Consider the following 25,523-nt stretch of genomic DNA (forward strand, 5'->3'; position numbering starts at 1 on the left):
ACACAATATACATTGACATCAATGTATATACAGCTGTATTTAACTGCATTAAATAACAGCTGTAGGTGACAACAGCTGAAATCTTCTCCAGTCTGTAACTCTCACCTCTTTTCAGGCCGCCATGCTCGGCTGCTCCAGTCTCAGCCATTTATTAGTCAGTGTCTTCAGCTCACTTCTAGTAAAATAATCAACAATTATTTGTCTTTTTCCCCCATATGTGTGGTAAGCAGTCTGTATTCCAGTTGGGAAGGAAACTGGAAAGATGTCCTGCAGAGCAGCGGGACCTTTTGTCCAGGAGTGGACAGGTCCACAGAATGTGAACGTGTTTCCACATCTTCTCCAACAGGTAGGAGGGATATAATATATTTCATTCTCAATGCTTTATGTGACGAGTCACACCACTTTATCATGTCTTCAGCTGAGCTGCCTAATAATAATCTCTCCTTGGCTAGTTGGAAGCTTTAGAAAATATATAAAAACCTTGGTAAGATGTTCCTTTTGATTGACTCCATTCTGGAACTTGGACACACTATATATATATATATATATATATATATATATATATATATATATATATATATATATATATATATATAAATAATGGGGTTACCTTAAAGGCATTTAGCATTTACAGTCATTAAGCATTTAGAAAATGTAACGTTTAAAAAATAATAATAATAAGATTCTCCACGCGCAGCTGATGTGCGCAACTTCCGGCCTCTGGAGAGGACAACATCCGGCTTCCACTGTAACAGGATCAGAACCGGATAGACCCAGGATCCAACCTCCACAGGTGAGTCCACCTGTCCTCCGACGCGTCTCCGGGGTTCCGGCAGCGGGTCACAGGTTCGGTGGGATTCAGCGGTCCAGTCCGGGCTCCAGCCTGCAGAGCCGGACCCATATGAGAGCCGGACCGGAACCGAGTAGAGGTGGATGTTGTTACCCAGGGAAAGAGGCAGTGATGCTGGCTGTGACCCGAAGACAGCGAGGAAGAGGAGAGGAGAGGAAGAGGAGGGACAGCCAGTGTTAGTAGTTAAAACGCGTCATTTATGGCATTTATAGGTTATTATGGGAAGCTGGGAAAGTGCCGAACCTCGGTGGTTCCGATGCCAGAACCCAGGGAGGATGGAGAAAAGAGCAGGCGGAGGAAGCACAGACCATGGAAATGAAAGTTTATTTATGTGAGCCTGGAAAGGTTCAGGAAGGAGTTCTGGAGGTTCTGGTAGTTTCTGGATGCAGAAAGCTGCTGACGTCAGAGATGAGGAAGAGGTTCGGTTGGTTGGAGCAGCTGACAGGTTGACGTTTCTCTGGGAAATACGGTAAAAGACTCCACAGGGATTATTATTATTATTATTATTATTATTACTACTACTACTACTACTACTACTAATATAATAATAATAATAATAATAATTATTATTATTATTATTATTATTATTATTATTATTATTATTTATTATTATTATTAATTATTACCAGCTAAGATTAATGATGCACTTAAAGACATGCAGAATGAAACGGGAAGGAATAATAAATATATTATTGAAAAAGTACAACAGGCTTCTTCTAAAGCAGAAGCGTCTCATAAATAGAGTTTTGAATTTCAGTGGATAGAGAAATGCTCTTTACAAAGCAAATAAACCAGGAGGTAAAACTGAAGGAACTATTTCAGTTTGGTGAGAAACTAACCTGGAAACACATGAAGGTTATTAAAATATGTAACATTGAATGTAATGGTTGTTTAACTTTACTAGAGAAAGCAGAGATAAAGTTTATAGAGGACTTTAAAGTCCAGACTAATTTCTGACGTCTGTGCTTGGGTCCAGGTGTTGGTGTCACATGACAGCAGGCGACCAATCAGACAGCAGCAGAGGCGGCGGCGATGTCGTGGGTGGAGCAGCGGTTCACTGACATCAGCCCTGTGACGCTGCAGGTGGGGGGCGGAGCCATGAGCTCCAGCCTGTACTGCCAGGAGGTGGAGGGCCTGGCCCAGGTGGAGTCCTTCCTGGTGGAGCTTTATCGCTGCAGGATCTGCCAGTTCACCTGCGGCCTGAAGACCGCCATCAGCAGCCACCTGCTGCTGCAGCACCACCCCCCCGCCCTCACCTGCCTGGCTGGACCCCACGGCGCAGAGGTGGGCCCGGGGGAGGCGGAGCTACAGCAGATGGAGGCGCCATACCAGCTGGACCTGAACGGAGACTCCAAGCAGAGCGAAGAAGACGAGGAGTTCCTGCTCTACAACATGCTGGACACCATGAGCCCCCCCACCTGTGACATGAGCGCCGAGGAGGAGCTTCAGGTGGCACACACCTGTGAGGTAAGGCTGAAAGCACACACACCTGTACCTGGGCTCCATCAGCTGCATGCAGGGCCAGAAGCTTAGTGGACAGAGACCCTGGTACTGCTGGTACTGCTGGTACCCCCCCCCCCCACCCCCCCACCTGACGGGTGAGCCCTGCTGGCTGCTGCCCTGCTCCAACATCTGCAGCGCCGTCAGGTTCTGAGCAGAACAACACGGAACCAGCGGGTTCTCCTGGGGATCCGGTAGAACGCCAAGCTGAGCCACCCTTCCATGCTGATGATGAAGGTTCGGGTCGGTACCGGGTCTGATCGGCAGAACCTGTTAGAGAGAGGGGGAACCGACCGGACCTCCATCAGCAGCACGGCCTCAGAACCTCCCAGAGATGATCCAAACTCAGCGCCGTCAGAACGAAAGGCCTCGTCACGTCCGCTGACCATAAGAGACAAACGCACCAATAAGAGTAATCAGATAATAATTATATGATGATAATAATAATATGATAATAATAATAATATGATAATAATAATAATAATAATAATAATATGATAATAATATAATAATGATAATAATAATAATAATGATAATAATAATAATAATATAATAATAATAATAATAATAATAATATGATAATAATTATATAATAATAATAATAATAATAATATGATAATATACATAATAATATGATAATATACATAATAATATACCAAATAATAATAATAATAATAATTATATAATAATAATAATAATAATAACAATAATCTGATAATAATATACATAATATTTTACATAATAATATACATAATAATAATAATAATAATAATAATAGTAATAATAATAATAATAATATACATAATAATAATATACATAATAATAATATACATAATAATAATAATAATATACATAATAATAAGATAATAATAATAATAATAATAATAATAATAATAATAATAATAATAATAATAATAATGATAAAACAAGAGTTGGCCCTTCCTGGGCCTGAACGGTACCTGCTGAAGGTCCGAGCCTCTGATCCGGTCCTGAAGGCATCGTGGTGGGATCCATCCTCCTGCTGACGCCTCTTCTTCTTCTCTGCTAGGTCAGCACTCTCTTTGAGGAGGAGGAGTCCTCCGTCTTCCCTCTGAAAGCAAGCGCCGTGGACATGTCCTCCTGTCCCATCAGTCCCCCCTCCACCCAGGAGGAGATGGACCAGTCCGCCCACCTCATGACCCTCGGACTCTGTCGAATCTCCACCGTTAAACCTCCTCCCGCCGCTCCTCCTGGCACCTCCTGCCTAAAGCGCAGGAGGACAGAGGCTCCGCCCCCCGGCCGCCTCCTGTGTCTCTTGTGTCCCGCAGCGCTGCCGTCCAGACGGCTGCTGGACGTCCACGTCCGCTCCCACAGAGCCGGCGGCGGCTTCAGCTGCATCCGCTGCAGCTGGAGCGCTGACAGCTGGGAGGCGCTGGAGCCTCACTGGAGGAGCCGCTGCAGCAGGGGCAAGAGGAGGAAGAGGAGGATGAGGAGGAGGGAGGAAGCAGAGCAGCAAGAGAAGAAGCGAAGGAGGCAGGAGCATCAGGAGGAGAGGAGGAGCTATCAGAGGAGCAGCAGGAGGTCCAGAGGCGCCCTCAGCACATCTACAGGTGAGCTCCAGCTTCACATTATGCTGACCGGCCAGGGATTGAGACTCACCTGCTGCTTCTGACGCTGCAGACAGGTGGAGGGTCCAGCTGGTCAAACGAGCAGCAACAAAGAAGGCGGAGCTTCCTCACAGGTCAGTCATCGCTCAGGTGATCGTTCTAAGTTCCCATGCCACACGCCTCACCTGCGTGGCAGGTACTACGCCGCTGTAAGCCCCGCCCCCTGATCTCCTCTAATGCCTCCAGATTAATGGAAGCTACAGGAGGAGGAGGTTCATGTAGTTTCCATTAATCTGGTTTAAATTATAAACTATGACCACAGGTGAGACAATGAGCAGCCAGAAAATCATATCGCTAAAACAAACAATACCAAACAATCAGTCGATCAACCTCTAACAGCCATCACGTCCCTTCCAGCAGTTCCCAAACAGCCAATCAGAGAGCAGCGTGTGATGTCAGCAGCTCTGTTTCCAGTCTGCCCAGCTCACTTCAGGCTGGTTCATCACAGATCGCCTCAGGAATCAAGAACCGGGGGGACCAGGAGGCTGAGAGCAAGCAGACAGACCTCACCTGCTCGTTGTGCCACAGGTAACTTCATTACCCACAATTCCAAACTACACACCTTAATAGATCGACCAACCACAGGACAGCAGAGCAGCCTCTAAAGAGGCTGTAAGACGTTTGAGTACCAAAATGTTTCCTCTCTACAGGACGTTCTCCTCTAAGTTGACACTCAAACGTCACCTGGGCGTCCACGGAGCGGAAAAACCGTTTTCCTGTCCTCACTGTTCCTACAGCAGCAGACTGAAGGCCTCACTAATGCAACACCTAAGGACTCACACAGGTAACACACCTGAGACTCACACAGCTAATTTAATTCAGTTTCATTTCTATAACACCAATTAACATCCCATCATCATCAAGGTTCTTTCCAAAGTCAGCTTCCATCAGATCCTCCAGGTTGGTGAGAAAGTTTCCTCTCTAAGGAAACCCAGCAGGTTGCATCAAGTCTCTCCAAGCAGCATTCACTCCTCCTGAAAGAGCGTAGAGCCACAGTGGACAGTCGTCTGCATTGTTGATGGCTTTGCAGCAATCCCTCATACTGAGCATGCATGAAGCGACAGTGGAGAGGAAAACTCCCCTTTAACAGGGAGGAGAACCTCCAGCAGAACCAGAACCAGGCTCAGTGTGAACGCTCATCTGCCTCCACCCACTGGGGCTTAGAGAAGACGGAGCAGAGACACAGAAAGCACAGAAGCTCACATTGACCCAGGAGTACTTTCTATGTTAGAGAAGACAGAGCAGAGACACAGAAAGCACAGAAGCTCACATTGACCCAGGAGTACTTTCTATGTTAGAGAAGACAGAGCAGAGACACAGAAAGCACAGAAGCTCACATTGACCCAGGAGTACTTTCTATGTTAGAGAAGACAGAGCAGAGACACAGAAAGCACAGAAGCTCACATTAACCCAGGAGTACTTTCTATGGTAGAGAAGACAGAGCAGAGACACAGAAAGCACAGAAGCTCACATTGACCCAGGAGTACTTTCTATGTTAGAGAAGACAGAGCAGAGACACAGAAAGCTCAGAAGCTCACATTAACCCAGGAGTACTTTCTATGGTAGAGAAGACAGAGCAGAGACACAGAAAGCTCAGAAGCTCACATTGACCCAGGAGTACTTTCTATGGTAGAGAAGACAGAGCAGAGACACAGAAAGCACAGAAGCTCACATTGACCCAGGAGTACTTTCTATGTTAGAGAAGACAGAGCAGAGACACAGAAAGCTCAGAATCTCACATTGACCCAGGAGTACTTTCTATGTTAGAGAAGACAGAGCAGAGACACAGAAAGCACAGAAGCTCACATTGACCCAGGAGTACTTTCTATGTTAGAGAAGACAGAGCAGAGACACAGAAAGCTCAGAAGCTCACATTAACCCAGGAGTACTTTCTATGGTAGAGAAGACAGAGCAGAGACACAGAAAGCACAGAAGCTCACATTGACCCAGGAGTACTTTCTATGTTAGAGAAGACAGAGCAGAGACACAGAAAGCTCAGAAGCTCACATTGACCCAGGAGTACTTTCTATGGTAGAGAAGACAGAGCAGAGACACAGAAAGCACAGAAGCTCACATTGACCCAGGAGTACTTTCTATGTTAGAGAAGACAGAGCAGAGACACAGAAAGCACAGAAGCTCACATTGACCCAGGAGTACTTTCTATGTTAGAGAAGACAGAGCAGAGACACAGGAAGCACAGAAGCTCACATTGACCCAGGAGTACTTTCTATGTTAGAGAAGACAGAGCAGAGACACAGAAAGCACAGAAGCTCACATTGACCCAGGAGTACTTTCTATGTTAGAGAAGACAGAGCAGAGACACAGGAAGCACAGAAGCTCACATTGACCCAGGAGTACTTTCTATGTTAGAGAAGACAGAGCAGAGACACAGAAAGCTCAGAAGCTCACATTGACCCAGGAGTACTTTCTATGTTAGATGGTAATAGAGGATGATCTGTCTTCTCTGGATGATGTCACAGTTTAACAGAACGTCAGACCAGGTGTACCTTCTATGAAGATAAAAGAGAGAGAGCAAAAAGTTAAAAGCTGAAATGATGACAAGCAATGCATAACTGAAGAACAGTAGGAGAACTCAGCAGAGAGAGAGAAATAGACCCTGATGTCCTCCAGCAGCCTAAGCCTATAGCAGCACATCCCCATAGGTAGGTCAGGGTAACATAGTGGACGATACAAATCAACAAATAGAACCATTTAACTATGGTCCCTGGTGTCTCTAGTGCCATGTTTCTGATAATTTAACCAATCTGTATAATTTGATTGATTTTGACTTCGTAAAGTGCCTTGAGATGACGTGTTTCATGAATTGGTGCTATATAAATAAAATTGAATTGAACTGAATTGAGCTGCCAATAATCAGGGTGGGCTTCTCAGCGGGTGTGTCGCTGACTGGGGAACATTTGTTAGAAAAGCAGACAAATCTAGAGCTATGCTTCCTGGGTATTGTCACACACCTGAGAATCACACAGTTATCCCACCTCAGTCTCACAGAGGTAACACACTTGAGGAGTGACCTTGAGTCAGGTAAGACTAGCTTTGTGTATGCTGTGTGTGTGCGCGCAGGTGAGAAACCGTTCAGGTGTTCCGAGTGTCCGTACGCATCTATTGATCGCAGCTCGCTGCTGAGACACAGCAGAACTCACAGCCAGGAGAAACCGTACAGCTGTCATCTCTGTAACTACAGCAGGTAACACACCTGTCACACACTTTCACTTCATGCACCTGTCTCTGTTGTGATTGGGTAGCATCGCACCTGTTGGTTACCATGGTGGCATTGAATGTTTTCAGTATCCAGAAGAAGAGTCTGGACCTGCACTCTCGCCGGCATCACACAGGCGAGGTGTTTCCCTGCCAGCAGTGCGGCTACTCCAGCCCAGACCGCCAGCTGCTGCTGAAGCACATCCGAAGACGCCACGCCCCCTCCCAGCTCACTGTGCTCTGATTGGACAGTGAGCTGCTGCTGATGTCACCTAGTGTGCTGGTCACATGTCTACACCATCTGCACAAAGCCTTTTCATTTTTATTTTGTATGAACATTAAAATGTGAGAAATAAAACATAATTTGATGAACTGGAAATTTGTAACACCTGTAGCATCAGGGACACCTGTAGTAACTGGGACACATGTAGTAACTGGGACACCTGTAGCATCTGGGGCACCTGTAGCATCTGGGACACATGTAGTAACTGGGACACCTGTAGCACCAGGGACACCTGTAGCAACTGGGACACCTGTAGTAACTGGGACACCTGTAGCATCTGGGGCACCTGTAGCATCTGGGACACATGTAGTAACTGGGACACCTGTAGCATCAGGGACACCTGTAGTAACTGGGACACCTGTAGCATCTGGGGCAGCTGTAGCAACTGGGACACCTGTAGTACCCGGGACACCTGTAGCACCAGGGACACCTGTAGCAACTGGGACACCTGTAGCAGCTGGAACACCTGTAGCATCTGGGGCAGCTGTAGCACCAGGGACACCTGTAGCAACTGGGACACCTGTAGCAGCTGGGACACCTGTAGCAGCAGGGACACCTGTAGTACCTGGGGCAGCTGTAGCATCTGGGGCACCTGTAGCATCTGGGACACATGTAGTAACTGGGACACCTGTAGCACCAGGGACACCTGTAGTAACTGGGACACCTGTAGCATCTGGGGCAGCTGTAGCAACTGGGACACCTGTAGTACCCGGGACACCTGTAGTACCAGGGACACCTGTGGCAACTGGGGCAGCTGTAGCACCTGGGACACATGTAGTACCCGGGACACCTGTAGCACCAGGGACAACTGTAGCAACTGGGACACCTGTAGCATCTGGGACACCTGTAGTACCAGGGACACATGTAGTATCTGTGACACATGTAGTACCTGGGACACCTGTAGCATCTGGGGCAGCTGTAGCAACTGGGACACCTGTAGCATCTGTGACACATGTAGTAACTGGGACACCTGTAGCATCTGTGGCACATGTAGTAACTGGGACACATGTAGTAACTGGGACACCTGTAGCATCTGGGGCAGCTGTAGCAACTGGGACACCTGTAGTACCCGGGACACCTGTAGCATCTGTGACACATGTAGTAACTGGGACACATGTAGTAACTGGGACACCTGTAGCATCTGGGGCAGCTGTAGCACCAGGGACACATGTAGTACCTGGGACACCTGTAGCATCTGGGGCAGCTGTAGCACCAGGGACACATGTAGTAACTGGGACACCTGTAGCATCTGTGACACATGTAGTAACTGGGACACCTGTAGCATCTGTGACACATGTAGTAACTGGGACACCTGTAGCATCTGGAACACCTGTAGCATCTGGGACAGCTGTAGCATCTGGTAAACCTGTAGTACCTGGGACACCTGTAGCATCTGGGACACATGTAGCATCTGGGACACCTGTAGTAACTGGGACACCTGTAGCATCTGTGACACATGTAGTAACTGGGACACCTGTAGCATCTGGAACACCTGTAGCATCTGGGACAGCTGTAGCATCTGGTAAACCTGTAGTACCTGGGACACCTGTAGCATCTGGGACACATGTAGTAACTGGGACAGCTGTAGCATCTGGGACAGCTGTAGCATCTGGTAAACCTGTAGTACCTGGGACACCTGTAGCATCTGGGACACATGTAACTGGGACAGCTGTAGTACCTGGGACAGCTGTAGCATCTGGTAAACCTGTAGTACCTGGGACACCTGTAGCATCTGGGACACATGTAGTAACTGGGGCAGCTGTAGTATCTGGGACACATGTAGCATCTGGGACACATGTAGTAACTGGGACACCTGAAGCATCTGGAACACCTGTAGCATCTGAGACACCTGTAGCATCTGGGGCAACTGTAGCATCTGGGACACCTGTAGCACCTGGGGCAGCTGTAGCAACTGGGACACCTGTAGTAACTGGGGCAGCTGTAGCATCAAGGACACCTGTAGCATCTGTGACACATGTAGTAACTGTGACACCTGTAGCATCTGGAACACCTGTAGCATCTGGGACAGCTGTAGCATCTGGTAAACCTGTAGTACCTGGGACACCTGTAGCATCTGGGACACATGTAGCATCTGGGACACCTGTAGTAACTGGGACACCTGTAGCATCTGTGACACATGTAGTAACTGGGACACCTGTAGCATCTGGAACACCTGTAGCATCTGGGACAGCTGTAGCATCTGGTAAACCTGTAGTACCTGGGACACCTGTAGCATCTGGGACACATGTAGTAACTGGGACAGCTGTAGCATCTGGGACAGCTGTAGCATCTGGTAAACCTGTAGTACCTGGGACACCTGTAGCATCTGGGACACATGTAACTGGGACAGCTGTAGTACCTGGGACAGCTGTAGCATCTGGTAAACCTGTAGTACCTGGGACACCTGTAGCATCTGGGACACATGTAGCATCTGGGACACCTGTAGTAACTGGGACACCTGTAGCATCTGTGACACATGTAGTAACTGGGACACCTGTAGCATCTGGAACACCTGTAGCATCTGGGACAGCTGTAGCATCTGGTAAACCTGTAGTACCTGGGACACCTGTAGCATCTGGGACACATGTAGTAACTGGGACAGCTGTAGCATCTGGGACAGCTGTAGCATCTGGTAAACCTGTAGTACCTGGGACACCTGTAGCATCTGGGACACATGTAACTGGGACAGCTGTAGCATCTGGTAAACCTGTAGTACCTGGGACACCTGTAGCATCTGGGACACCTGTAGCATCTGGTAAACCTGTAGTACCTGGGACACATGTAGCATCTGGGACACATGTAGTAACTGGGGCAGCTGAAGCATCTGGAACACCTGTAGCATCTGAGACACCTGTAGCATCTGGGGCAGCTGTAGCATCTGGGACACCTGTAGCACCTGGGGCAGCTGTAGCAACTGGGACACCTGTAGTAACTGGGGCAGCTGTAGCATCAAGGACACCTGTAGCATCTGGGGCAGCTGTAGCATCTGGGACACCTGTAGTAACTGGGGCAGCTGTAGCATCAAGGACACCTGTAGCATCTGGGGCAGCTGTAGCATCTGGGACACCTGTAGCACCTGGGGCAGCTGTAGTAACTGGGACACCTGTAGCACCTGGGACACCTGTAGTAACTGGGGCAGCTGTAGCATCCGGGACACCTGTAGCATCTGGGACACCTGTAGCACCTGGGGCAGCTGTAGCAACTGGGACACCTGTAGTAACTGGGGCAGCTGTAGCATCAAGGACACCTGTAGCATCTGGGGCAGCTGTAGCATCTGGGACACCTGTAGCACCTGGGGCAGCTGTAGTAACTGGGACACCTGTAGCACCTGGGACACCTGTAGTAACTGGGGCAGCTGTAGCATCAAGGACACCTGTAGCATCTGGGACACCTGTAGCATCTGGGACAGCTGTAGTAACTGGGACACCTGTAGCATCTGTGACACATGTAGTAACTGGGACACCTGTAGCACCTGGGACACCTGTAGTATCTGGGACAGCTGGGACAGATTGTATCTGATCATTCAGTCGTTCCAGTTTAATTTTGGTCATGAAACAATCCAGTCAAGTTCAGTTTATTATTGTGATACTTCGATAATTCCCTCCCACTGAGCACTCACCACACAATCTCTTTTAAAGGTCCACAAATGCCTTTATGGATGCAGACTGATGGAATCAATGTATCATGTTATAAACTATCTAAAATAGTTAAAAGAGAGTCAACCTCTCAGCATATGCAAACAACAGGAGAAGATAGTTAAAGATTCCCCTTAACTCGAAGGAAGGCTCCAGCAGGACCTTCCTGCATGCTGAGACATGTCAATCATGTGGAGACAGAGGTCAGAGTCAGGAAGCCTGGAGGGATAAAAGCAAACCTTCAGTCAGAGAGTCAGAAATTTAAAACACTATTCGTTTCCTGACTACTTTGTTTTTCAGAACGTTTGGAGCCAAAATCAATGCTGAGCCTTAAACCCTGTCAGTCCTAAATGTGTCACTTCCAACCCTCCAGGCACCTGTTTGGGTCATCAGGTCCTTTCTCTGGGAGAAATGGTCCATTTTGCTCTCTGGTCCATCAGGTGATTGACTGATTGATGTTCTGATGGGATGGAAAGCTCCTGGGGCGACTGCAGTCCTGCTGCGTGGCCTTTCAGACAGAGAGCCTGCAGGAATCCCACACGTCTTCCAAACATCTGCCTCTAAGTCCAGACTCCACGGCATTGTGAAAAATATAAACCCGTATGGATGAAGTAGTAATCAGCTCAGTTAAATTCATGTTTCTTTACAAAGTTCAATGAACTCATCCAGACAAACACGTGGATTCTGACTCTCAATCATCTCCTCTCTGCTTCTGTCAGGTCCAGACCTGCAGACCTTCCTGACGGAGATCTTTTAAAGCTAAAGTAACGTTTCTCCTGGGGGTCCCGGGGTCTGGCACCAATGGCCATGAAGCAGTCAGCTGGAGAAGCTCTGCACTCTGAAATTGTTCCCCTGAAGGACAAAGCAGGTTCAGGACATCAGGTTAGGCTGTTTCTGGGTCTTTGACGTCATTGTGAGAAGAGCTGGAACACCATCGGTTTCCAAAGTGACCCACGTTAAAGTGAAGTAATTAGGTTACCTCTGCTTCAGATGTTCATTTACCCTCGCAGCGTTATTGGATGGCTCTGTGGTCATCGATGGATGGGCCTGACATAAAGAGCTGGAGCACAGAGCAGGCAGCAGAGATCAGAGCAGAGAGCCACGCTGGATCTCCAGCCACAGAAGACTGAGCGTCCTGCAGGACTCCAGCACCAAGAATCCTCCACCGTACGGCACGCCTCTCCAGTCCAGCTAGGGTCTGACTCCTGCACAGATCCATCCTGAATCTGTCAGAAATACAACTTAACCAGAGATCCAGCAGAATCTGTCAGAAATACAACTTAACCAGAGATCCATCCTGAATCTGTCAGAAATACAACTGAACCAGAGATCCAGCAGAATCTGTCAGAAATACAACTTAACCAGAGATCCAGCAGAATCTGTCAGAAATCAGCTACACCAGAGATCCAGCAGATCCTCCGGCTGGTCTGCAGGAGGAGGGTCCTCCACCGGGCGGAATGGCGTCCCCCTGTCCTCTGGTAGGAAACTGCACGCATCACCAGCGCCACGTTGGCACGCTGAATCTGGTCCACCTCCCCGGTCCTGTGCCCACCCACGGCGTCCTCCCGCAGCCCCACCCGTTCCCTACGGTGGACGTTCCTGTGCACGCTCATTACATCATCGGCTCCGTCATCCTGTTGGTGGGGCTGACGGGAATGCTGGGCAACGCTCTGGTCCTCTATGTGTTCTGTCGCAGTAAGACGCTGCGCTCTCCCAGCAACCTGCTGGTGGTCAACCTGGCGGTGGCCGACCTGCTGATGTCCGTGACGCAGTCTCCGGTCTTCTTCGTGGCCAGCCTGCACCGCCGCTGGGTGTTCGGAGAGTCGGCCTGTGAGCTGTACGCCTTCTGCGGCGCCCTGTTCGGCATCGCCTCCATGATGACGCTCACCGCCATCGCCGTGGAACGCTGCCTGGCCATCACGCGGCCGCTGGCGCTGCTGGGCGGAGTCAGCCGCCGCCGCCTCTACGCGGTGATGGTGGGGGTGTGGCTGCACTCTCTGGGCTGGAGTCTGCCTCCGTTCTTCGGCTGGAGCGCCTACGTCCCTGAGGGCCTGCAGACGTCCTGCAGCTGGGACTACATGAGCTTCACCGTCACCGTGCGCACCTACACCGTCCTGCTCTTTGTCTTTGTCTTCTTCGTCCCCCTCGCCGTCATCGCCATCTGCTACCTGTCCATTTTCAGGGCGGTGCGGCAGGCAGCTCGGCAGGTGGAGAGGCTGAACCGTGGAGAGGCCAACAAGGCGTATGAGCGCCTGCGCAGCGAGTGGCGGATGGCCAAAGTGGCTCTGGGAGTGATCCTGCTGTTCGTGGTGTCCTGGGCGCCGTACTCTGCCGTCGCTTTGACCGCCACCGCTGGCTACGCCCACCTGCTGACTCCCTACATGAACTCAGTGCCCGCAGTCATCGCCAAGGCCTCTGCCATCCACAACCCCATCATCTACGCCATCACGCACCCAAAGTACCGGGCGGCCATCGGTCGACACTTCCCGCTCCTGCGTGCTGTGCTGCGTCTGGAGGAAAAGGACCTTCACTCGTCTTTCAGCTCCAGCAGCGCCTCGTCTCGCCGCACCACACTCACCAGCTCTCCAGGAGTCCGGCTGGGCGCCGGCGTGCGGACCGACGGCCGCTGGAGAAAGACTCGGCTGTCCTCGGCCTCCGACAGCGACTCCTGCTGGACCGAGAGCGAAGCCGATGGCTCCAGTGGCGGATCAGCAGCCGTCCACCGGCGGCCGTCCGCCGAGCTGCCTGAGCCGGCCCGCCACAACCGGCTGGCTGGACCCACCGCGCTGACAGGCACAGACCTGCCTGAAGGGGGCGCTACAGTGGAGGCGAAACCTCTGCTGGTCGCTCAATGATGGCGTCACTGTGGAGTCGATGCCGGCCCTCATCAACGGCAGAAGAAGGGACCGAGGAAAACGAACTGGCAGTGAAGGCATCTTCAGCCTCTGGTTCACATCCAGAAATAAACGGGACTGTTTCTCAGCAGCCAGGACCTCCTTTGTTAAGCTATAGAAACCTTTTAATGTTTTGCTGTAATGAATGAAAGTCGGGCTGAGCTTCTCGGTCCCGGTTCTGATGAAAGAAAACATTTCCATAATTCTGAGGGTATGGATTATTAGACCAGAACATGGTTGACGTTGGTGAAACTTTGTTCTGATACTGTGGTCAAAGTTACGTTCCTGCAATAAATGGTTCCTGTAAGTTTCAGACCGAGCCAATTAACTTAAATCTGGTTCCTAGACTGTCAGCACTGGGCTCTTAGAGGTGTTCCTGAAAATGTTGGATAAAGCTTCCCAGATTCTAACTCTCTTCAGAACCGGTCCATTCAGCGTTATTTCAGGGTCCACTTTATGTGATGACAGGTTGCAGCTTGTGGAATTGCTTTAATAATAATGAGGTTTATGGATATTGGGTTTAATAAGGCAGAATCATCCCATCGTCATCCACTAAATGTAGAAACTATCGGACCCTTTTGTCGCCAGAGACCTGGTTCTAGCAGAACATGCAGCATTGGGCTGTTCTGGATCATTTTCTAGTAAAACACAGTTTGTTGGGGAAAAGCTGAACCTTAGACGGTTCAAAGCAGCAGAATTAGCTGCGTCCTGATTATGTGAAGATCTGATTTAGTTTATGGAACAAAAATCTTTCATTATTTAAAAAATGTTCCAACTAATTTGTTTTGATAATACTGTTGAGAGTCAGTGGCTTTGAGTTATCCTTCTTCATTGTCTTTTGCTTGGGTTCCTTTTTAACTTCACGTGTCTTATTTTTCTGGATGAAATTAAACTGTCTGTGTTAATTGCTTGTGTGATTGTGTGATGGTTGTTGCCCCAAGTCGTCACAAATTAATTACTGTTTGAGGATTTAATAAAAAATAAAAGTCAAATCCAGATCGCATTAAAAACTGTTTGGAGCTGAAAGAGAATAACCTGAATTTATGGATCTCCACATAAATCCAGATTAATACTGAGAACACGGAAGACGGTGCTTCTTGGGTCTTTGATCAGTTTTGGGCCATTATTGTTGTTAAGCTCTTGCCATACTCAGTACATGCCTGGGTTGTGTATTAGTGTTGTTAAAGTGTTACCATACACAGAAAGTTGCCAGTGTCTTTATTATCAAGAAACAGAGTCTGTATTGGAACCTTAATAAGTGAGACACCATCTTCACACATAACACACAGATACAAATCAAAGACATCCATGGAAAAAACAAAAATGAGTGTTCGTAGAGAAGACCCTCAGAAAAAAACATCTTGAAAAAAAGCTCCATGTAAACATCAGCTGAACAGCAAAAGACAAAAACTTATCCTCCCCAGTATCTAAGCGCCTTGGTTTCCATTGTTGCCTGCTGGTTCTTTGGTTTGAAGAGTTTCAGTCAGGCTTCAGAGCTCATCATAGCACTGAAGCAGCTCTGGTGAAGGTCACCAATGATATTCTCATGGCCTCAGATAATGGACTTGAGTCTATACTTGTCCTGTTAGATCTCAGTGCTGCGTTTGATACAGTTGATCACAATATTCTCCTACAAAGACTTGAACATACTCTGCACATAGTCTCTAAAAGTAGAATGGGAGGCAGATCCTTTAGCTATCAGGCTCCTCTCCTGTGGAACCAACTCCCAGTTTTGGTCTGTGAAGCAGACACCCTGTCTACTTTTAAGACTAATCTTAAAACTTTCCTTTGTGACAAAGCTTCTAGTCAGAGTGGCTCATGTTACCCTGAGCTACCTCTATAGTTATGCTGCTATAGGCTTAGGCTGCTGGAGGACATCAGGGTCTATTTCTCTCACTCTGCTGAGTTCTCCTACTGCTCTCCAATCTGCATTCTTTGTTGTTATTTCAGCTTTTAACTTTTTGTTCTCTGTCATTGTTCTCTTCATAGAAGGTACACCTGGTCTGGTGTTCTGTTAGCTGTGACATCATCAGGGGAGGCAGATCTTCCTCTATTACCATCTAACATAGAAAGTACTCCTGGGTCAATGTGAGCTTCTGAGCTTTCTGTGTCTCTGCTCTGTCTTCTCTATCATAGAAAGTACTCCTGGGTCAATGTGAGCTTCTGAGCTTTCTGTGTCTCTGCTCTGTCTTCTCTAACATAGAAAGTACTCCTGGGTCAATGTGAGCTTCTGAGCTTTCTGTGTCTCTGCTCTGTCTTCTCTAACATAGAAAGTACTCCTGGGTCAATGTGAGCATCTGAGCTTTCTGTGTCTCTGCTCTGTCTTCTCTAACATAGAAAGTACTCCTGGGTCAATGTGAGCTTCTGAGCTTTCTGTGTCTCTGCTCTGTCTTCTCTAACATAGAAAGTACTCCTGGGTCAATGTGAGCTTCTGAGCTTTCTGTGTCTCTGCTCTGTCTTCTCTAACATAGAAAGTACTCCTGGGTCAATGTGAGCTTCTGAGCTTTCTGTGTCTCTGCTCTGTCTTCTCTAACATAGAAAGTACTCCTGGGTCAATGTCATCTAGAGACGAAACAACAGAGAAAAACTTGGATATTTAGACTGAAACACAGAAAAAAAGCGAAGTTTTCACATGTTGTGCATCAAGGCAAGGAAGGTTCTGAAGGGTTTGTTTGTGTGGTCCAAACATGAAGATGTTGCCGGTTCTGATGAAATAGGAGCATGTTTAGGTAAATGTTAATCTGACAGTAAATATTACTGCAGCGTAATGGAGGAGCTGCAGCTGCCAGTTTTTTGGGCTGCCATGTTAACCATGCTGCCTGGTGACCTCTGTGGGTTGTAGAGGGGTCTGTGCAGAACCCGCCGGCGCCAGGAGGGGGCGGTAGGCGTGGCAGCGGGCCTCCGTCAGCAGCAGCAGCAGAAGAAGAAGAAGAAGCTGTTTTTTCCTGTGCTGACAGGAAGTGAGCGTGAGAGCCGCAGCATCGCGTGCCAGCGCTGCTCTCAGAGCGCAGCGTTGCATGACAGGCTGCGACCGCAGGATGACACGCTGGCAGCAGAACACGCTGTTCCAGAACCAGGCCCGGCTCAGAACCGGGCCAGAACCAGGCCCGGCTCAGAACCGGGACAGAACCGGCCCGGCTCAGAACCGGGACAGAACCAGGCCCGGCTCAGAACCGGGACAGAACCAGGCCCGGCTCAGAACCGGGACAGAACCAGAACAGAACCACTAAACCAGCAACAATCACAGCAGTTCTGGCTCAGAACCGGGACAGAACCAGGCCCGGCTCAGAACCGGGACAGAACCAGGCCCGGCTCAGAACCGGGACAGAACCAGGCCCGGCTCAGAACCGGGACAGAACCAGGCCCGGCCCGCTAAACCAGCAACAATCACAGCAGTTCTGGCTCAGAACCAGAACCGGCCCGGCTCAGAACCGGGACAGAACCAGGCCCGGCTCAGAACCGGGCCAGAACCAGGCCCGGCTCAGAACCGGGACAGAACCAGAACAGACCCGCTAAACCAGCAACAATCACAGCAGTTCTGGCTCAGAACCAGGACAGAACCAGTCCGGCTCAGAACCGGGCCAGAACCAGGCCCGGCCCGCTAAACCGTCAACAATCACAGCAGTTCTGCCTCAGAACCAGGACAGAACCGGGCCAGACCAGTTTCTGAAAGTGGTTCTAAATGTAGCCTGGATGTCAGGGCCAGACGGCCTGAAGCATTTCAGAACCTGCTGACATCCTCAAGCAGAACCGTGTCGGGTCTACACAGAACCGTTAGAATGATGGCAGCAGATGATCACTGGAGGAGAACGGGTCGACTGGTTCCAGCAACCAAGAACCTCTGGTTCTGACCAGGCTCTGCAGAACTAACTCTCTGACCATAGAACATGTGGAACACTGAAGCAGATGTTCTACAGCAGGTACCACTCCTGTCAGCTAAGAACCCGGAACTGAGGCTGAAATCCCACAGTCACCAGAACTGGACCAGAACCTGTTGGAAATGTGTTCTGGTCCAGTAAGTCTGGACTTCAGCTGCTACAGACGGTCAGAGCAACCATATGGACCAGAACCTCCGCCACGCCTGAAGAACCCGGCTAATATGGACCAGAACCTCCGCCACGCCTGAAGAACCCGGCTAATATGGACCAGAACCTCCGCCACACCTGAAGAACCGGCTAATATGGACCAGAACCTCCACCACACCTGAAGAACCGGCTAATATGGACCAGAACCTCCACCACACCTGAAGAACCGGCTAATATGGACCAGAACCTCTGCCATGCCTGAAGAACCCGGCCTGTATGGACCAGAACCTCTGCCATGCGGAGGAACCGGCTAATATGGACCAGAACCTCTGCCACGCCTGAGGAACCCGGCCTGTATGGACCAGAACCTCTGCCAGGCCTGAAGAACCCGGCCTGTATGGACCAGAACCTCTGCCACGCCTGAAGAACCCGGCTAATATGGACCAGAACCTCTGCCAGGCCTGAAGAACCCGGCCTGTATGGACCAGAACCTCTGCCACACCTGAAGAACCCGTCTAATATGGACCAGAACCTCCGCCACGCCTGAAGAACCCGGCTAATATGGACCAGAACCTCCGCCACGCCTGAGGAACCCGGACTGTATGGACCAGAACCTCCACCAGGCGGAGGAACCGGTTCCTGGTGTTGTTGTTGTTCTCCGTGCAGAACAGGAAGGTGAAGCAGAGAACACGGTGTTCAGACCACAGACGCCTCAGAACCGCAGATGAAGCTCCTCGATACTACAGCGACACAAACACCAGGGTGTCATGGTAACCGCTGACAGCAGCCTCTGATTGGCCGGTTTGAAGGAAGAAACGTTTATGAAAGCGAAGCAAAGCGCGGAGAGTTCAGTCTGATCAGCACACCGGTCCGGGTTCACCAGAACCGGTTCCCAGTTAGTTAAGCCGGCATGAACCGGTTCCTCTTCATTCAGCACCTCTATGACATCACACACACACCGATGATGTCATCTCACATTCTCACCTGAACTGGGCTTTCATACCGGTACCACCGAGGTGTGACCCGTCAGGTGTGACCCGTCAGACCCTCTGTCTGGTCCGACAGAACCGCCCCCCCCCCCCTCTGTCTGGTCCGACAGAACCCCCCCCAGTCTGGTCCAACAGAACCCCCCCCCCCCCCCCCTCTGTCTGGTCCAACAGAACCCCAGTCTGGTCCAACAGAACCGCCCCCCCAGTCTGGTCCAACAGAACCCCCCCTCCCCCGGTCTGGTCCAACAGAACCCGGTTCTGACGGCCTGTCAGTACCTCAGCTGTGGAGCACGGCGGTGGAGGGATGATGCTTTGGGCTCGTTTCACACAAACAGGAATGAGGAGAGAATGAAGGCGCTGGAACGGCCTAGTCAAAGTCCAGCACCTGACGGCTGTGGTGGAACCTTCAGAGAGCGGAGCAGAACCGTCAGTGACCCAAAGAGCGGAGCAGAACCCTGTGTAGAGGTTCTACAGGCTGATGGATCCGGGCCGGCCCGCTTGTTGTGCGGTTCTGCCTCTCTGAGTGTGATGAGATGTTTTTGGCGGCCTGAGGCTCCGCCCCTCCCCCACAGTTTGCGTAACGTCTGCGTCGCTCTTCCTTTTATTCGTCACGCTGTGGTTTAACGGACAGAAAGTGAGACGAGCAGCAAAGAGTGAAACTCTGCAGAGACGAGGAGCCCACCATGGTGAGTCCACCGCCGCCACACGCTTAGACAAAACCCAGAGTAATTACCGCTTCACAGCAGAACACCTGCACACAGGTGAGCCCAGCAGCAGACCTTCCAGCCTGTAGCCCCTAAATAGACTGGCTAGAGACCGGGGAGCCCGCTTTGGCAAAGGGGAATTTGTGACTTTATTTTAGGACATCATGAGAGCAAAGTGGTAAAACTACCAGAATAGTTAAAATGTTCTATTAAAAGTCAGATTTCTGTGCAGCTGAGCCCCGTGTGTCAGAATGAGGAGCACCTAGAGTTATAGTTCTAGATCTGTTTCACAAATAAGGAAATGCTGAATATGTGTAGCATCAAACCATCACACGCTCCCCAGGAGGGGGGGGGGGGGGTAGTGGCCACTTTAGGGACCCGTAACAGGAAAGTAAAGTCTGAGCTGCTGCGTCTATGAAGAATTTCTGAGTTTTTTTCTCCACAAACCAAGAATCTGGATGTTTAGTGAGACTGAAGTGAATTCCTGAAGTCTGGTTTTACTCTGTAACTTTAGTCATTTATTGATACATGCTTTATTTTACCAAACTGATCAAAACCACAAGCATCTTTAATCGTTTAATCTGACATGTGTTGGTTGGGCTTTTACTTTGAAAATATTAAAGCAGGAAATGATGCAACACGGTGACAGCCGTAAACATGCCTGTGTTTTCCAGCTGGATGACCTCATCACCATGAACATGACCTCCATGGATGACCTCATCACCATGGCGACTGAGGTAATCAATCAGTGCAGATTCTGATAAGGAAGCAGAGCCGTAGCCAGGCCGCTCCAGGTGTGCTCAGGTGTGCTCAGGTGTGTGCTTCCTCCCTCCTAGGACCCGTCTTACCTCAGTCCTTCAGCCACCACTGAGGATTACGGCTATGAAGACTATGAGGACAACATCACCGACCTGATGTGCGACCGGCAGTCGGTGCGGGACTTCAGGAGCCGCTACGAGCCGCCGTTCTTCTGGATCATCATTCTGGTGGGCGGAGCCGGGAACCTGGCCGTGGTGTGGATCTACCTGAGCTTCCGTAAGCGTCTGAAGACCATGACGGACGTGTACCTGCTGAACCTGGCGGTGGCCGACCTCCTCTTCCTGATCTCGCTGCCGCTGTGGGCGACCGAGGCCTCGCACGGCTGGATCTTTGGGCCCGCCATGTGCAAGATAAACTCCGCCCTCTACAAGGTGAACCTCTTCAGCAGCATCCTGCTCCTCACCTGCATCAGCGTGGACCGCTACGTCGTCATCGTGCAGACCACCAAGGCGCAGAACTCGCAGCTGGAGCGGCGCCGCTGCAGCCGGCTGGTGTGCGCCGCCGTCTGGCTGCTGGCGCTGCTGCTCGCCACGCCGGAGCTCACCTTCGCCGCCCCCGCCGGCGCCGGCTCAAAGTCCTACTGCAGGATGGTTTACCCGTCCAACCTGGGCAACCGCACCAAAATCCTGGTGCTGTCCCTGCAGGTGAGCATGGGCTTCTTCATCCCCTTCATCATCATGGCCTTCTGCTACAGCGTCATCATCGCCAAGCTGCTCAAGACGCGTAACTTTGAGAAGCACAAGGCCATGCGGGTGATCCTGGCGGTGGTGGTGGTGTTCATCGCCTCGCAGCTGCCCTACAACAGCATGCTGGTGATGGAGGCCGCCCAGGCGTCCAACATGACCGTCACCGACTGCCACAAGGTGAAGGCCATCGACATGGCGGGCCAGGTGCTGAAGAGTCTGGCCTACATGCACGCCTGCCTCAACCCCTTCCTCTACGTCTTCGTGGGCGTGCGCTTCCGCCGCGACATAAAGCGCCTGCTGCGCTGCTGCCTGCCCCCGGCCGCCAAGACTCCTCTGGGGAAGACCAGGAGTCCTCTGAGCTCCACCAGGATCACGGTGATGTCCGACAGCGACACCTCCCAGGCGCTGTCGCTGTAGAGGCGCCGCGCCGCGCCGCACCGCGCCGCACCGCGCCGCACCGCGCCGCACCGCGCCGCACCGCGTCCTGATGTGGCGACAGGAAGAGCCGTCTGTTCCCAGCTTCAACCAGGCCTCGTTAAGATGCTAGCTGCTTTACTTCTCTGTCAGCCGTCACTCTGCCGTCACGACACCTTCCAACAAGAACTACTCATCAGCCTGAAGCCGTTAAACCCAGAGAACCTTCACAGAACCTTCACAGAACCTTCAGAGAACCTTCACAGAACCTTCAGGTGAACAATCTGTGGCCGCTGTTCTCAGCCAGGTGGGATCTGACCCACAGGTGTGCAGCTGACTCACAGAGAGCTGGAACCCGGACCGGTTCATGTGGGCCCCGCCTGCCTCACCTGGAGGGCAGGTGTTCTGGCCAGATCTCACCTTTCCAGGAGGTTGTCCGGACTTTACGAGGGCGTGTTCAGGACTCGTCCCTGTCGGTTGTTTGGGGGACTTTCTCAGGACTTTGCTGTACTGTGAAGCTGTCTGACTAACAGAGCGCGTGATGTTTGAGCTGCTGTCACCGGATAGTCCGGTCATGTGACCCGCCATGTGTCAGGTCACCCCGAGCCAAATGTTTGATTCTCATGTAAATAGGATTTTATGTGTGTTTCTTCTCTGTGACGTTTAAACTCCTTCTCCACTGCTAACACATGCTAACCCGTGCTAACCGGGCTAACAGGGCTAACAGGGCTAACAGGGCTAACCGGGCTAACAGGGCTAACCGGGCTAACCGGGCTAACAGGGCTAACAGGGCTAACCGGGCCCGGTCCTCTGCTGCTGTAAAGATCTGGCTGTGAGATTTCTTCACTGTAAATGTTTTTATGTTGGATTATTGAGAATAAAGTGTTTGAAGTCTTCAGAGTTTGTGAGTGTGAACATGAGCAGGAAGTGGATGAAAGCCGTCATGCTGCTTGCCTCACATCCTTCCTCCCTCCATCCTGTTTGTGTTTTCATGCTGAACTTTGATGGCAAACATCAGAGGTTTTATGGGAACTAAAAAGCTTCAGCATCATGTGCAGAAAGAGGAAGCTGCACTTTAGCAGAAGTGACACCTGCAGGTGAATCTGTGATGCAGCCTCTAGTCCAGGAAGCAGACAGGAAGCGTTTCTGTGCAGCACTGATTATTAACCACGCGCTTAAACCGGCTGCTTCCTGTCTAACGTCTCTTCATTTAAACGCTATCCAGGTCAGGTCACATGACCCACAACCCCTCACTGGCCCAATCAGACGCCAGGAATCACCTGCACAGGTGGGACTCACCGCTTGTTTCAGGCAAGGCAGGAAGCAAAGAGAAAATTCTAGAAATACTGGAGAGTAAAAATATAAAAATAAAGCTAAATCTACTGGAGGGTAGAAATAATGCAGAGTACAAATATTCCCTAGTTTAGAAACAGTAAAAGGTAGAAATGAAGATCTGAACCCCGCAGAGCAGAAAAGCAGAGATGAGGCGCATAAAGCCGCTGCTGTGAGGAGCAGAGAGCTGCAGCTCATCAGGACATGATGGTCCTGCAGGAAGGTCCAGATGTTCCAGATGTCTGCAGGCCGATGGACAGGCTTAGGTCAGTCCTGTTCACAGAGCGAACCGGGCCGGGCCGGGCCGGGCCGGGCGGCACCACGGGGCTCTGCCTTCACACTGAGGACACGTCTGAACACCAGAGAATGAGGAAGCTCAGATCTGTGGGCTGATGTTTTCATCTGAGGCCAAAACTAAATGTGACAAAAGGAGAAGTGAGACAACAACATGTCTGTCAGCTGTGACAGAACCAGAACCAGAACCAGAACCGTCTGCTGTCAGCTGTGACGTCACCACAGAACCTGTGCTGGCGGATCTCACAGCAGTTCTGGTGTCTTTCAGCACTCTGACCGCCTGGTCTGGTCGTCCAGAATCTGGCAGAACCGGACTCAGATGTGGCGCCGCGTCACTTCCTGCTGAGATTGATCAGAACCTGGCGGGGAACCGGGCTTGAAGGCGGCGGGGGTTTCCGTCGTGGTGCGGCGCCGAGACAGACGGGCCGCAGGAAAGTTCTGGTTTTGTTCTGAAGAACCGCCGTTTGACAGGAAGCCAAGCTGCCACAGTGAGTCATTCAGAGCAGATCTGCAGCAACAGCAGAACAGAACCGGTCCGTTACAGGCCCCATCACTGGTTCCATGTCTTACAAAGAACACGTAAGAATTCTGCTACCGGTCCATAAAACCCTGACTGCTCTGAATACCAGGTTCTGGTCCGGTTTCCAGAACCAGAACCAAACAAAGCAACGTTTAGTTTCTCTGTTCCTCAGACATGGAACAAACCTGAGATGTTCTGGAACTGTTGGTTCCTTTAAATCAGCACCAGAAACATTTCTGCTTACTGCCGGTTCTGATCCGATCATGAGATCATGAGATCATGAGATCATGAGATTGAAGATCACATGCTGGTGCTTTTCAACCTGAAACGTCAGATTATTTTTGTGCTGACCTGCTGAAAACGTTGTTTACAGAACGAAGCAAGCATGGAGCGACAGTGGAGAGGAAAACTCCCCTTTAGCGGGAAGGAACCACCTCCGGCAGAACCAGAACCAGAACCAGGCTCAGTGTGAGCAGCTCTGTGTTGTTGTGGAGCAGCACAGTCCACCGTAGCTTCATGTAAAATAAACACATGTTCCTGCTTTGTTCTAGAAATCTTTATAAATACCAGCGTGACTAAACAGGCAGAGGAACAGAATAAAACATTCTAGATGTGGAAAATGTTATTGATGGAACTCTGATCAGATCTGGTTCTGGTTCCTGGCTGCTGGGGAACGCAGACCTTCAGACGCTTTGAGTTAAATAAATTACAGACACAGAGATGCTCCTGTTCGTTCTCATGAGGTGTTCTCCCTTAATCGGTCATTATTATCATATATTATTATTATTATTATTATTATTATTATTATAATTATAATTATTATTACTATTACTATTATTATTATTATTTATTATAATTACTAAGATCCTCTCCAGGTGCAACTCTCTGCTGGGTGGTGCTGTTTCTAGAACCGGCTCCTGGGCCCCACATGTGGTCCTGGGGGCCCCCTGGTGCCCGCGGCCCCGTGATGGTGACCCCCTGCTGTGGAGGATGTAGAGCCTTAGGCCACCCAGCGGAGGCTGGTTCTGGTTCTGGTTCTGTTCAGGGTGGTTCTTTCAGGCCAGGTCCATGTCTCAGGTCACAGGTGGAGTGGATCCTGAGGCCTTCAGCTCCACTCCCTCAGGCAGCTGTGGACCCAAAGCGGTTCTGGAAGCAGAATCGGACCCAAGTTCTGCTGAACCTGAGAGACAAAGGAGGAACCGCCACAGCACCATGACCCAGAACCCGGCCAGACCCACTCAGAACCACTCAGAACCCGGCCAGAACCCGCTCAGAACTCACTCAGAACCACCCAGAACCCGGCCAGAACCACTCAGAACCCGGCCAGAACCCGCTCAGAACTCACTCAGAACCACTCAGAACTCAGTCAGAACCCGGCCAGAACCACTCAGAACCACTCAGAACCCGGCCAGAACCACTCAGAACCCGCTCAGACCTCACTCAGAACTCACTGAGAACCCACTCAGAACCACTGAGAACCCGGCCAGAACCACAGGCTGCAGCTCTGTGCTCAGAAGAGCTGACTGCATGTTTCTGTGCGTCCAGCAGCTTTCCTGCAGCTTCTTCTGGATGTTTTCAGCTCCACTGAGCGCGTGCAGCCCAGGTAACCCCCCCCCCCCCCCACCTCCACCTGCTGACGCAGCAGAAACCTGAGCCTGGTTCCGTCAGAACAAAGCCGGCGTGCTCTGCAGCGCCGCTGATGAACAAAGCGGGCCG

At 50.5% G+C, this 25,523-nt stretch overlaps 4 protein-coding genes across 12 annotated transcripts; 3 read left to right on the forward strand and 1 right to left on the reverse strand.

Moving 5' to 3' along the window:
• The first annotated feature begins 116 nt into the window (after positions 1 to 116).
• si:dkey-154p10.3 (oocyte zinc finger protein XlCOF6) lies at positions 117 to 7,591 on the forward strand. 4 transcript variants are annotated; one of them, XM_021312483.2, is made up of 9 exons: positions 117 to 346; positions 698 to 793; positions 1,827 to 2,317; positions 3,399 to 3,939; positions 4,010 to 4,070; positions 4,354 to 4,524; positions 4,647 to 4,780; positions 7,078 to 7,201; positions 7,303 to 7,591. In XM_021312483.2, the coding sequence occupies exons 3-9, from the start codon at positions 1,883 to 1,885 to the stop codon at positions 7,454 to 7,456; spliced, it is 1,620 nt and encodes a 539-aa protein (XP_021168158.2). In that variant the 5' UTR covers positions 117 to 346; positions 698 to 793; positions 1,827 to 1,882; the 3' UTR covers positions 7,457 to 7,591. The 4 variants fall into 4 exon arrangements, with proteins under 4 accessions (XP_021168158.2, XP_021168160.2, XP_021168159.2 ...); XM_021312485.2 differs by having other exon boundaries at positions 4,357 to 4,524; XM_021312484.2 differs by lacking the exons at positions 117 to 346; positions 698 to 793 and adding an exon at positions 948 to 1,319.
• On the reverse strand, positions 7,468 to 10,931 carry LOC118561088 (protein FAM186A-like; the record flags this gene model as incomplete). Its single annotated transcript, XM_036132869.1, has 4 exons — positions 10,303 to 10,931; positions 8,590 to 8,699; positions 7,656 to 8,474; positions 7,468 to 7,601 (listed from the first exon to the last, which is right to left on the reverse strand). Coding segments are annotated over exons 1-4 (1,692 nt in total), but the record flags the coding sequence as incomplete, so codon positions are not given.
• A 1,765-nt stretch (positions 10,932 to 12,696) lies between these two features.
• Positions 12,697 to 14,923, forward strand: opn4.1 (opsin 4.1). Its single transcript, XM_021312486.2, has one exon. It carries the CDS (start codon positions 12,786 to 12,788, stop codon positions 13,983 to 13,985), a length of 1,200 nt encoding a protein of 399 aa, XP_021168161.2. The 5' UTR covers positions 12,697 to 12,785; the 3' UTR covers positions 13,986 to 14,923.
• A 4,397-nt stretch (positions 14,924 to 19,320) lies between these two features.
• ccr9a (chemokine (C-C motif) receptor 9a) lies at positions 19,321 to 22,559 on the forward strand. 6 transcript variants are annotated; one of them, XM_036132986.1, is made up of 5 exons: positions 19,321 to 19,724; positions 20,366 to 20,377; positions 20,408 to 20,479; positions 20,579 to 21,678; positions 21,714 to 22,559. In XM_036132986.1, the coding sequence occupies exons 1-4, from the start codon at positions 19,722 to 19,724 to the stop codon at positions 21,662 to 21,664; spliced, it is 1,173 nt and encodes a 390-aa protein (XP_035988879.1). In that variant the 5' UTR covers positions 19,321 to 19,721; the 3' UTR covers positions 21,665 to 21,678; positions 21,714 to 22,559. The 6 variants fall into 6 exon arrangements, with proteins under 6 accessions (XP_035988879.1, XP_035988880.1, XP_035988878.1 ...); XM_036132987.1 differs by having other exon boundaries at positions 20,579 to 21,674; positions 21,715 to 22,559; XM_036132985.1 differs by having other exon boundaries at positions 19,322 to 19,724; positions 20,579 to 21,669; positions 21,705 to 22,559.
• The last annotated feature ends 2,964 nt before the right edge of the window (positions 22,560 to 25,523 follow it).

This window comes from Fundulus heteroclitus, unplaced genomic scaffold (assembly GCF_011125445.2).
Source record: "Fundulus heteroclitus isolate FHET01 unplaced genomic scaffold, MU-UCD_Fhet_4.1 scaffold_56, whole genome shotgun sequence".
In the NCBI taxonomy this organism is placed as follows: domain Eukaryota; kingdom Metazoa; phylum Chordata; class Actinopteri; order Cyprinodontiformes; family Fundulidae; genus Fundulus; species Fundulus heteroclitus.